This window comes from Macrotis lagotis, chromosome 5 (genome assembly GCF_037893015.1).
Source record: "Macrotis lagotis isolate mMagLag1 chromosome 5, bilby.v1.9.chrom.fasta, whole genome shotgun sequence".
NCBI classification, from domain to species: Eukaryota; Metazoa; Chordata; class Mammalia; order Peramelemorphia; family Peramelidae; genus Macrotis; species Macrotis lagotis.
In genome coordinates this window covers 74,811,071-74,824,716 of record NC_133662.1, presented here as the reverse complement: position 1 = coordinate 74,824,716, position 13,646 = coordinate 74,811,071, and the positions used below count along the sequence as shown (strand labels likewise).

General features: G+C 35.6%; 1 protein-coding gene across 1 annotated transcript in view; it reads left to right on the top strand.

Moving 5' to 3' along the window:
- PGM3 (phosphoglucomutase 3) overlaps positions 1–13,646 on the top strand; it is a 30,835-nt gene that overhangs the window by 2,498 nt on the left and 14,691 nt on the right. The window contains exons 3-4 of the mRNA XM_074187079.1: positions 649–833; positions 2,729–2,796. Of these exons, the coding sequence (XP_074043180.1) occupies positions 649–833; positions 2,729–2,796 (253 nt within the window). The remainder of the gene's footprint in view (positions 1–648; positions 834–2,728; positions 2,797–13,646) is intronic.

Here is a 13,646-nt window from a genome sequence, read left to right as displayed (position 1 = left end):
AAATTTTTTTTAAAAGTATTTAAGTTCTCTGGGCACTTGCACTGATTAAATTTTGGATTTTATTTTTCAACATGAGGTTTATGGCTATAGGATTGGGGCATGAAATTTTGTTTTTAAAGGGTAATGACTAGCCCAAGTTTAAAAGGTATTCTCTATTTCCTTAACTACTCTTTCACACACAACCCCCTTCCCCAAAAATAAAAAATAAAACCAAAATAGTAAGGAGGGTTGCTTTTAACTTACTGTGAATAGTGTTCAAATTGTTGACTTGTAGAAAGAATTTCAAACTTGTTGACTGGTTCAAGTAGCAGCTCACATCCACAATGGCCCTCATTCATTGTTTTTCCAGGAGAATGGGCAAAAACAAAGCCAGTCATTTCTTAGAAAGTTCTTGTGTAACCTATTTGCTGACCAAAGTGCATTTAGAATCAGAAGTGGATGAGGGGTAGTAAGTGCCTCATTCTGCTTCAGACATCCACCAGTCTTAGAAGACCATCAATGCATTGACCACATTTTCTCATATAATCGTTTTGAAGCTCCTGTGCTGTCCGGGCAGAGTAGCACTACTTCATTCAGTCTACATTTACCAGATTTTGGGTGGTTCCGCAATCATGTGGTCTGAGTACTTTTTAATATTTTTTTTTCAAGGAAGATAATGGTGTGAAGTTGATTGATCCTCTGGGAGAAATGTTGGCTTCCTCCTGGGAAGAACATGCCACCTGTCTGGCAAATGCTGAGGAACAAGATGTACAAGCTGTCCTGACAGAAATTTGTCATCGAGAAGCTGTGCACCTGCAACAGAAAGCCATGATAATTATTGGCAGAGATACCAGGTGACTAAAAAAGTACCAAATGAAATCATTTCCAGGAAAATAATGAAATAAATGATTACCAGTAATTGTATGTTATAATCCAGTAACTTGACAAAAGCCAACAGCAAAACAGTAATAGATAGCAATTATATTGTGCTTTACTTTACAACTATCTCATTTTCTTCTCTTAAGAATTCTGGAAGATAGGGATTACTGTTATCCCTATTTTACAGAGGCACACAGAGCTTAAATTATTTACTCACATAGTAATTAAGGGTCTAAGGATTGATTAGAAATCAGATATTTCTGACTCCAGGCCCAGGATTCTATCCACTTAACTGCTTAATTGCAGATTAGCCTATGCTATTGGAAAAAATAATAGGAGAGAGCTAAGACCTGAATTTACCCAAGATGGTAGCAGATTTTAGATTTTCCTCTCCTACCATTTAGTTGCTTGACTTCTTTCCCTTAAGTTTTCTCTCTTTTAATCAGTGGGCTTTCAGCCCTGAGGCCATTGTTGACTTTGTCCTCTTCAGACCCCAGTAGTAAAGTTCAACAAATTAAGTACTTATCTTGTTCAAGAATTATATGAACTATTAGAGATACAAAGATAAAACAATTCTTGGCTCTCAAGGCATCCTGCATTTTCTTGGGACTGAAGAGGGAAAAGGAAAAATGGCAACAAAAAGGGGGCTATTTGCTCCTGTGAGGTAAGTAATGCCCTCTTACTTTTTTTTTTAATCCATCTTCTCCTATTGGAATAAAACATGGTTTTGCATTGTTGTTTTTTAATTAGGAATTTGAAAAATTCCATAGTGTTAGAGTTACTCTGTTTTCTCTCTAGAGTTCGCTGGAAAAATACTATAGCCCTCTATCACATTCTGCTTATGACTACTATAATTTCTTGGTATAATTAATTTGTTTATAACTTTGAAAAATAACTGTCCCAGTATATATGCTGAGAAATAATGTAAAGGAAATAAACATCCACCCCATAAGTAGTTGGATTGACTTAATATCCATTCTTGATATTAGTAAAATGAAGACTTTATTGATAATAGAATCTATCTAGATGCTTTGAGGATAAAAGATAATAGTAGTATACAGCTATTCTTTTTTTAAGCTTTTGCAAGGCAAATGAAGTTAAGTGACTTGAGTTTCCTTTTCCAGTTGGTTAATTTTACTTTTTTTTTTTTTTTTGCAAGGCAATGGGGTTAAATGGCTTGCCCAAGGCCACACAGCTAGGTAATTATTAAGTGTCTGAGGCCTGATTTGAACTCAAGTACTCCTGACTCGAGGGCTGGTGCTCCATCTACTGCGCCTGCCATCTAGCCACCCCAGTATACAGCTATTCTAAGAATGTTTTATCTTTTCTAATCTTTAAAACAAAAGGATAATGGGAAGGATTGTATACATTTTTACACAGCCTCAGTTATATATTCATCTGCTTTACTTCCATCTAATGAAACAATTTTAATAAGATCTTTTAAAAGAAAAAGATTTATGTTGTATTTTATCCTGCTGTTAAATCTATTGTTTTATATTAGCTCTGATTATTCCAGTAGTTTCTCAACTAAGAAATAATTTATTTAGATTATTATTAAAATCCTTTATTAAGGATGTTTGGTATAGATAAGTCTTTTGTGCATCATGGGCAACTTCCATCCAGGGTTTTTAAGGTTTTAAAATCTTTTCTAGAATAAGATCATTTGATACTTAGCTTTATGTATACAGTTTTAGTTCTAATGCCATATTTTCTTTTCATTTTATAGCATTTTCTTTTTCATACTCAATGTCTGTAGCTGTTAATGAGAAATGTACAACATAAGGATTTTGTCTTTGTTTTTATCCATTGAATTATTTTCTTTTCTTTTTGAAAATTTACCCCTCTCTATTTTTAATTTACTTTACCCAAGGCCCAGCAGTGAGAAACTTTCACAGAGTGTAATTGATGGTGTGACCTCTTTAGGAAGCCATTACCATGGTATGTATTCATCTTCTAGACTGTTTGCGATTCATTTTAACAATGGCTATAATACCATGACCTAAAAGATCTAATGTACAAATAAACCCTGTTTTAAGAGTATCTAAATCTACTAATAAGAGATCAAAGGATGTCATTTACAAACCATTTAGTTCTAGTTTGAGTTTAAATTAGGGAATCTGTATTTTTAGACTTGATGAACTCCTTAGTCTGCCCCATGCTCTCATTTGTCATTAAGATTGTCTTTCTGTAATCTAGATAGTAGTCAAAGGACCTCTCCCCAATGTGCCTAGCTTCATGTTAGGGAAAGAGTCTCAGAGCGTGGTGTCCACTTGTAGGGCTTGGACACTTCTGGCCTCGTTACCATAAAGGAATATTTTCACATCATTGATGCTTTGTGAGATTCACTGCTTTTTTTTTGAAATTGAGACCATTTGAACAAGTAAAGTACTGTATTTTACTTGGGGTAATTTTCTGTCCCCAAGTGAAAGGTGAATCTTAAATATAACTTTTTTTTAAGCAAATTATTTTTTGCGCATACAGGCATTTTTTTTTAAGTTGATGGAACAAAATGGCGGTAATTTAATTCAGAATTACTGTTCTAAAACAATATCAATCAGATATCAACCTTCACCAGGATCCAGTTAGGGTTGATAGAATACTGTGACATTTCTTCCATTCATTTACCATTATAAAACACATAATATATACATACTATTTTACTCATTTATTTTATAAGCTTTGTATTGCATATACTGAACATATAGAGGTGTAAGACTAGGCACAATTGGGGATAAAGCTTCTAGAAGCTACTTCTCTGGAAGACAAATTTAAGCAGAGACCAAATAATAGCTGAACTTTGCTGTTTCTATTCACTCATTCCCCTAAACCCTTGCAGTCTTTTTTTTTCTACCATTATCACTATATAGAACATTTGCTTTTTTCTCTATCTTTGACCAGCTCCTCTTTATTTTCCCAGACTTCTCTTCCTGTGAAGTTTTTGCTCCTTTAATATTACTAATTCCCTTTACTTCAGAAATTATCACTATGCTGATAACTCCTAAACGGTCATGACATCATTTCCTCTTTCATCTCTTTTGTCTATTTGTAGGACTGTTCTATTTTATATCTTGACATCACCTAAAATGTGTTCCAAACCGAACTAGCTCTTCTCCACCAAACTATCCCAACTCTTCCATTTTTCTCACAAATTCTATTCTTCTACTCTCCTAGGCTTAAAATGTTGGAATCTTTTGCCCTTTCCTTTTCTTGAACCTTACTGTACAAGGCAATATTTTCTATGTACGTGGTGGAGACATGCAGTAGATGATGATGTTTTGATGGACATTTTTCACCTAGATCTTTTCTATCTTATTTCAGAATGAATGTCTTGTGAGTTTGCCCTTTTAAACAATCATTTTTTAAAAATTAAAAATCTATTGCCCCCTTTCTCTCATTGGAAAAGAAAAATAAAACCCTTGTAACAAATATGTAGAGTCCACTGTGGACTATGTCTGGTGTGTCATTCTATACTGAGTCCAGTTACTGCCATCAGCAGGTGGATGGTGGACTTCATCATTGATTAAAGTTCTGAAGTCCTTCAGCTGTTTGTCTTTACAGTGTTTGTTAGTGTATAAATTGTTCTTATGGTTATATAGACTTCACTCTGCATCATTTCAGGCAAGTGTTTGCAGGTTTTGATTTTTACTTTCTATTCTTTATGTTCATAGAATACTTTCTATTCTATAAGGTAATGATGGTGTCATGGAGAGACCACTAGTCCTGGACATTAGCTGTGTGACCAAGTGGCCAGTTACTCTGTTAGCTTTAGTTTCCTCAGCTGTAAAATAGGGATCATAAGTCAAGGATGTTGTGAAGATAAGATGAGTGCAATCCTGGCACACACTATAGAAATATCCCTTCCCCTGTTGTTTTCTTAATACCTGATTATTGTGCTTAAAATTTTACATTGCCTGTATTTCCTAATATTTTCCCCCTCTCAGAGAACCATTTCATAACGAAGAGTAAAAAAGAAGTGAAAAAATTTTCAGCAAAATAAAACAAGACATTTTTGAAAAACCCACCCAAAGCACCTTTGTCATATATACTAGTTATAGTCTCCTAGCTCTATAAAGTAGAGCAGGCATCTTTTCATAGTTCTTGTTTTGGACCAAATTGGTCTTGACAGTTCCATGGCATTCAGATTCTACTGTTTTGTTATTTCCACTAATGTTATTATCATATGTATTTGTGTATGTATATTCTGCTTCTTCTTACTTTGAATAAGTTCTTATAAAATCTTCCTATAGTCTGTATTCATCATATTCATAATTTCAGTGCATTCACATACCAGCTGGTTTATCCATTTTGCACTCAGTGGGCACTTGGCTTTTTCCTCCCCTCTCTACCCACCCACATCCCCTGCACCTCGCCTCCAACCCATTTCTTTGTTACTACAAAAAAGTGCTGCTATGAATGTTGTGGTGTCTCCAGAGTTTTTCTGTTCTTAATTTCCTTGGCAGTAGAATCTCTGGATGAGAGGTATGTCTATTTTAGTCATTTACTTAGCATAATCACAAATTACTTTCACAAATTAAACCAATGTTCAGATCTACTAACTCCTTTCTAACATTAACACTTGGATTATTTAACAGCATACAAACTTTCTAGTTCCTTCTAATCGAACATAAATATTTTTGCCTAGTGATTAACTTTCTAAAAGAATATTTTAAACATGTTTTTTATATCTTCTCAAGAACTTAGCATGACTTCCCACTTATTTCTTATATCAGATCCGTACTTGTTTACCTTGTTTTTAAGGCTCAATGTGATGAGCCCCACCTTGGATTCTCCATTATTCAGCCTTCATTTTGGTTCATATCTCCAATCTGTTTCTAGCATGCTTATTTTGTACCTTTTTAATTTTGTTTGTACGGTTTGTGCTTTTCCTTTCATTATCTTCACATCATCCCATTATTCCCTTCATATCTCTGCTGCTGATTTCAATCTTAGCTGTCCTTTGAGGTTCCTCTCAAATTCCTTTTCTATAAAACTTACTAACTTCTTCCTTCTCTGTATTTCTGTTTTAATTACAGTTAGTGTTGCGGTTTTGTATTTAGTTTTTCTTTATTTACTTTAGGTATTTTATGTTTTTTTCTCTCCATTTAAGGCTTAAAATTTCTTTAGGGCAGTGACCTTGTCTTATACTTACTTCCTATTCCCTAATATGGGATTTATATTGATAGGAACTTAGCAGGTTCAATTAAATAGTTCAGTTAATAATTCCAGGCATGGACAACTTCTGCATTGTTTTTTTTTTTAATTGCTCAGAAATTAACCATTTAGTCAGTTAACTCTAGTGAATCTCCATTTGTATAATTTTGTGCACCTTAAGAAAAAAAAACATTTAAGTCATATATAGACACACTTCCTCCCACTTAAGAGCAGTTTAAAAGCACTAATGATATAAACTACAATACCTGTTCTAACTTGACTGAAGCAGAATTAATAAAAACATGAACCCAGTTTTTCAAACACTTGAAATATGTAAGGTTATTGAAATGTTGTTTTGAACTAGTTTTGAAAGTACAAATATCACAGAGCTAATTCTCACCAGTTCTGAGCTTCATTCAGATTAACTTGCCAGAAGTTACTTAACATTTTACATTGCCTATATTTCCTAATATTTTTCCCCTTTCAGAGAACTATTTCATAATAAAGAGTAAAAAAGAAGGGAAAAAATTTTCAGCAAAATAAACATAAAACGTTTTTTAAAAACCCAACCCAAAGCACCTTTGTTATATATACTAGTTATAGTCTCCTAGCCCTTGTGTGTATATCTGTGTGTATATAATGCAGTTGATTTTTAAATGGCTCTAAAAAGATTTAGTGAATTTTGGCAGCGTTGATCTGGTCATTTGAACTCGTTTTAAAATGTTATATTTGATAGGATTAATATAACAATATGTTTTGTCATGCCATTGGAGGATGTAGTATAAGTACTTAACCTCATTTTGCAGATGAGGATATTGAAGCTCAGAAGTTAAAAGTAAATAATACTAGACTATATATATATATATATATATATATATATATATATATATGCATAGCTAGTAAGGTAGAGAACTGGGAATTTAATTCAGTTGTTCTCAAGTCTCAAATCTAGTGCTTGACCTTTAGCTACCTAATATATTAATGTTCTAAAATCAATCATTATACTATATTGTAGAATACTAAAGTCTTTAATCTGGACACATTATGCATAGGTCGGATCCTAGAATATAATTTTTTTCCTTTTTAAAATTTATTTATTCCTTTATACAAGTTTTTTTATACATTACTAAAATATTCTTGCTCAAGAGTAAACATAATACCTCCTCCCCCCAAAAAATATAGACCCCGCATGAGGAGAGAGAAAAAGAAATTAAAATTAAAATTGAAAAAAATAATAATAATAATAGGTGTGGCCAGATGGCGCAGTGGACAGAGCACTGGCCCTGGAGCCAGGAGCACCCGGGTCCAAATCCAGCCTGAGACACCCAACAATCACCCAGCTGTGTGACCCTGGGCAAGCCACCCCAACCCCATTGCCCTGCAAAAAAAACAAAAAAAAGACCCAAAATAATAATAATAATAATAATAATAATTATTATTATTATTATTATTATTATTATTATTATTATTATTATTATTATTATTATTATTATTATAGTAGGGGCAGCCAAGTGGTGGACAGAGCACCAGCCTTGGAGCCAGGAGCACCTGGGTCCAAATCCCGCCTCAGACACCCAACAGTGATGCAGCTGTGTGGTCCCAGGCAAGCCACCCAGTCCCATTTGCCCTGCAACCCCCCTCAAATAATAATAAAAAATGTGCTTCAGTCTGTGTTCCAACACCTTCAGCTCTGTCACAGGTGGAACACATTCTTTATAAGTCCATCACAAAAGTTACTTCCATATTTTTCCACCCTTGACATTGCTGGTTGCAACTCCCTCCATTCGTACTTCTCCACTACCATATACTATATTTTCTCTCTCCTTTCACTCTTACTCTGCTGTAGGGTAGCTGAGTGGCTCAGCAGAGAGATCCCTGGTCCTGGGGCCAAGAGGCCCTGAGCCCCCATACCACCCCTTAGTCCCAGAATCCACCTGGCCCTATGGTTCTGGACAGGCCATCCAATCCCAGACCCTTGTAAGAAGTAAAAAAGAAAACGTGTTATATCTGACCACCCTCCCCCACGGTCTACCTTCTCCTCCATCACTCACACCCCCCCTTCCCCCTGTCCCCCTTCTCTCCTTACTCTAGATGTGTATAACCCATTGAGTATATATGCTGTTTCCTGTCCGAGCCATCTCTGATGAGAGTGAAGTTTCCCTCATTCCCCCTTGCCTTCTCCCCCTTACATATCATTGCAATAGCTCATTGTAATTAAAAAAAGCTTATATGAAACATCTTAGCCTATTCCCCCTCTCCTTTTTCTTTTTCCAATTACATTTCCCTTTTAGCCATTGATTCCATTTTTATACCACATTATATCTTCAAATTCAGCTTTCTCCTGTGCTTCATCTATAAAAGCTCCTTCTACCTACTGTGTTAAATGAGAAGTTTCATATATTATCAGTATCATTTTTCTATGCAGGAATACATGTAGTTTATCCTCATATTTTTCCCCTTCTCCTCCACTCTCTGTGCTTCTTCACCTGAGTCTGTTATTTGAAGCTAAAACTTTCTGTTCAGCTCTGGCCATTCCAACAGGAACATTTGAAATTCCCCTGGTTCATTGACAGTCCATCTTTTCGCCTGGAAGAGGACATTCAGCCTTGCTGGGTAGTTGATTCTTGGCTGCATTCTGAGCTCTTTTGACTTCCAGAATATTATATTCTAAGCCCAATGAGCCCTTAATGTAGTTGCTGCTAAGTCCTGTGTGATCCTGACTGCAGCTCCACGATATTTGAACTGTGTCCTTCTGGCTGCTTGTAATATTTTGTCTTTGACTTGGGAGTTCTGGAATTTGGCTATAATATTCCTGGTGATTGATTTTTTTGGATCTCTTTCTTGGGGAGTTCAGTGGATTCTCTCCATTTCTATTTTGCCCTCTGCTTCTAGGATATCAGGGCAATTTTCCTGTAGGAATTCTTTGAAAATGATGTCAAGGCTCTTTTCCTGATCATGACTTTGAGCTATTCCAATAATTTTTAGATTATCTTTCCCAAATCTATTTTCCATATCAGTTGTTTTTTCAATGAGATGTTTCATATTTTCTTCTAATTTTTCATTCTTTTAGTTTTGAATTATTGTGTCCTGATTTCTCATAAAATCAGCAGCCTCCCTCAGTTCCATTCTTTGTCTGAAGGATTTGTTTTCCCTCAGAGAGCTTTCTTATCTCCTTTTCCATCTGGCCAATTCTGCTTTTTAAAGCATTCTTCTCAATTACTTTTTAAACTGTTTTATCCATTTGACCTATGCTGATTTTTAACAGGTTATTTTCAGCATTTTTTTGGATCTCCTTAACTAAGCTGCTGACTTCATTTTCATGTTTTTCCTGCATCTCTCATTTTCCCCCCCATTTTTTCTTCTATCTCCTTCACTTGATTTTCAAAGTCTTTATTGAGTTCTGTCATATAGCCTGAGCCCAATTTCTGTTTTTCTTGGAGTCTTTAGATGCAGGAGCTTGTGCTTCCTCATCTTCTGACTATTTTGATCCTTCTTGGGATCATAGGCAAAGTATTTCTCAATGGTGTTCTTTTTTCTCTGCTTACTCATTTCTTCAGCCTGTGCCTGGTTTTGGGGTGCTTCCTGAGCTTTTGAGCAGTATTGGGACACCCTCCCCTCCAAGGATCTCCGTGTGTGAGGCTCTGCCCTCCCTCCTGGTCTGTGAATGACCATAAGCACCCCCCCTCTGCCACGGGGCCGAGGTGGGGGGGGCCCTGTTGTTCTATGGGGGGGCCTAGACTGGGATCAGGATCTGAATGTGGTCAGAGCCCCAGAGCCCTGTTCCAGGGGCAGAGGACAGAGCTCTGCAGTCTGTCTCTCCACTCCCCTCCCTAGGCTCTGCACTCATGCCCTGGGGGTTCCTGCATACTGGCTTCTGCTTCTGGTTCCTGGATCTGGGCTGTGCTGGCCAAGCTGCTGGCTGAGTGTGGGCTTCACGTGCTCGCTCTGGCAGAGGGCCCTCCCTCCCCACCCGCCCACTGATCTTCCAAGTTGTGCCCGGTGCTCCCCGAGTGTAGGTCAGGAAACTGTCTCCGCTGCCCTGAGCCACAGCTCCCAGTGCCCTGGGGCTGCTTCCGGGAGACTGAAGTTTCTTTGCTCTGGTGGGCCACCCCTCTGACCCTGTGGAGCCGAGCCTTTCCGCTCTTTTCCAGGTTACCTTGGGTTGGAGAATTGCCTCACTGGATCCCTCTGGATTCTGTCTCTTAAAAATTTAGTTGGAGCCCTTAGTTTATAAGTTTTGAGAGAGAGCACCTGAGAGGCGATCCTCTCCTGTCGCCATCTTGGCTCCGCCCCCGATATAATTTCTGAATAAAAATTTTCTGAGGTTATTTTTTAGTTTTCAACATTTCATTTCTAAGATTTTGAGTTCCCCATTTTTCTTCCTTCCTAAGACAACAATCATCTGATATAGGTTAATACAAATTTACATATCAGTCAAATTATGAAAGAAAAATCAGAAGAAAAGGGGAAAGAACCATGAGGAAGGGAAAAAATTTAATAAGTGAAAAAGGTATACTTGGTCCATAGTTCTTTTCTTTGGATTTGGATGACATTTTTCCATCACAGGTCTTTTGGATTTGATCCCTATATTGTTGAAAAGAGTTAAGAATATCACACAGTGTTGCTGTTAATGTGTACAATGTTCTGTTCCTCACTTCACTCAGCATCAGTTCATTAAAGTCTTTCCAGGTTTTTCTGAAATCTCCCTGCTTATGATTTTTAAGATATATTTTCAAATATATAATTCATAATAATTTTAATACATAACAAATGTTATAAATATGATAAATGTTGTCTTATTTTAAACTATTTGTGTTTATGAATTTATTAGAAGGCATTTTATTATTTTAACTTCAGTATTGTAATTATTAAGTTATTTTAAAATCTTTTTACCCAGTTGTTATTTATCTATGTAGAAGAGATTCTTATTAACATAAGAACATATCTTTCTGTACATTTAACAAATGTCTTTGTTTCTCGAAGTGTTCTACAATGCAGGTAAGCCCCTAACTTAAGAATGGGTTAAAGGATAAATGATTGATATCAGATGATCCTTTGATGTAATGATGTGGGGTGGGGAGGAGTAGGAAATTGGACATTACTACATATACATATATATGTATGTATATAATACATATATGCTAATATATATATATATATATAATGGGCAGTAGGTTGTGTTACAACACATATATATAATGTACATAATATATGGAACAATAAATCCATTCTTTTTTTGAAGTACAACCTATCTTGCTATTTCTTTTGTCTCCTTTTTAAGATTTACCTATATTAGGTAGTTACATGCAGATGATAGTGGGGCAGGGAGATTTCATTGAGGCCTGGTCAGATTTTGCCTTGGGTCTTTGGGTAGGTTATTTGCCTTCCAAAACAGAGCTTTGATATTATATGGATGGAAAATTTTTCTGAGTTATTTTTTTTTTTACCCACTATTGTCCCAAGCTTTGCTATTAGTTATAGCTTCAGGGAACTAGAGATACTCTCTTCTCCTGGAAGTTCTACCTATATGCAGACATACATATATCTTTTCCCTGGGTCTTCCTGATAAAAGAAAGATTATTTGGTACTTTTTTCCTTATCTTTGATTTTTGAGGCAGCTCTTTTCCTTTTTAGCTTTGCCATATCCGGTATTCTTCATTGTTGGTTTATGTGTGGGTGTTGGCTTAGCTTCACTACTTTGTTACTAAGTGAACTGTTTTCTATTTACTTTTTTCTTTGGGAAAAGTAGATGCCTTACAGGTGAGGAAGGGGAACAGGAACACAAAATTCAGAGGTTTGAGAATATTTGTTTATTTTATAACTTTGTGTAGCCTGGATCTATTTATTCATATAGGTATTTGAGATGATTCCCAGGAGCATGATAGGAAGGGCAAGATAATTGTTTTGAGAACATGTCTTATCTTTTTCTTGACTCTTTATTGTAGTATTTCCCTCTTTTTGGAACCTCTTTCTTTCTTAGTCTAAGAGACCTCCTAAGTTTCTGGAGGATTAAAGAATCATCATATTTTTGCACATTAAATTTACACATCTAATCCTAATTTCTCCTGAATTCTAATCATAGATTATTTATTGCTTGTTGAACATCTCTTTTTAGGCATTTCAAAACCTATATATATATATAAAATTCATTATTCTCTCTTAGCTATCCTTCCTTCATACAGCCTCAAATCTATTTTTTTAACTTTATAAATTTTTTCCAGCTACATGCAAAGATAGTTTTCAGTATTCATTTTTATAAGATTTTGTTCTACATTTTCACCCACCCCTCCCTTCCCTCCTCCCTTCTCCTTGACAGTAAGTAATCTGATGTAGATTATAAATATATAACTATTAAACATAATTCCATATTAGTCATGTTGTGAAAGAATCAGAACAAAAGGGGAAAAAATATAATGCTTAAAACACATTTTAAAAATGTAAAATAGTACCACATTTAGTCTCCATATTTCTTTCTCTGGGTATAGATGGTATTTTCCATCACAAGTCCTTTCAAATTCTCTTTGTTCATTTTTCTGCTAATAGGAGCTGAGTCCATCACAGTTTTGAACAGCAACACAATGTTACTGTTATTTGTGTATTGTGTTCTCCTGATTCTTCTCACTTCACTCAGCATCAGTTCATGTTAGTTTTCTTAAAATTATATAAATATTTTATTTGTTTTCCAATAGTAGTTTCTACCTATCATTTTTTGGTAAGGTTTTGAATTTTACACATTTTCCCCCCTCACAGAAGGCAGGCTGATAATCTTTACATTGTTTCCATGCTATACATGGATCAAAATTGAATGCATTGAGAGAAAAATCATATCCTTGAGGAAAAATATAAAATATTAGAGATAGCAAAATTATGTAGTACATAAGACAACTTTTTTTTTCAATTGAAGGTAATAGTCTTCATTTGTGTTAGTTTTTTACAGGCTTTCCTGAAGTCTTCCCATTCATGGTTTCTTTTTTTTTTAATTTGTATTTAAGGCAATGAGGTTAAGTGACCTGCCCAGGGTCACACAGCAAGGCAATTATTAAGTGTCTGAGGTCATATTTGAACTCAGGTTCTCCTGACTCCAGGATTGGTGTGCCATCTAGCTGCCTCCCATTCATGATTTTTTTAATTTTAATTTTTGCAAGGCATTGGGGTTAAGTGGCTTGCCCAAGGCCACACAGCTAGGTAATTATTAAGTGTATGAAGCCAAATTTGAACTCAGGTACTCCTGACTCCAGGGCCGGTGCTCTATCCACTATGCCACCTAGCTGCCCCCATTCATGGTTTCTTATAGAATAGTACTCTATATTCATTTACCACAGCTTGTTCATTCCTTCCCCCTATTGATGGACATCCCATCAATTTTTATGTGAGTCTTCCTCTTTTTTATGATTTCTTTGCAGCTTTATTTCTATTAAGGTTGCTATCATTTTTTCTTGCCACTCAGATGTGCAGCCTTGTATTCATCTTTGACTTTTTTTCTTTCCTATCTTGTTAGTCATGATACCCTTGCATCCATCCCCCTTTTTAGTACTCACACAAATTTTTCTATCACCTTTTGATTGCACAACTGTAATATCTTTTTAGTTTGTCTTTGTGCCTCCTTTGGTGAAATCCTAATGTCAAATGTTTCTTAA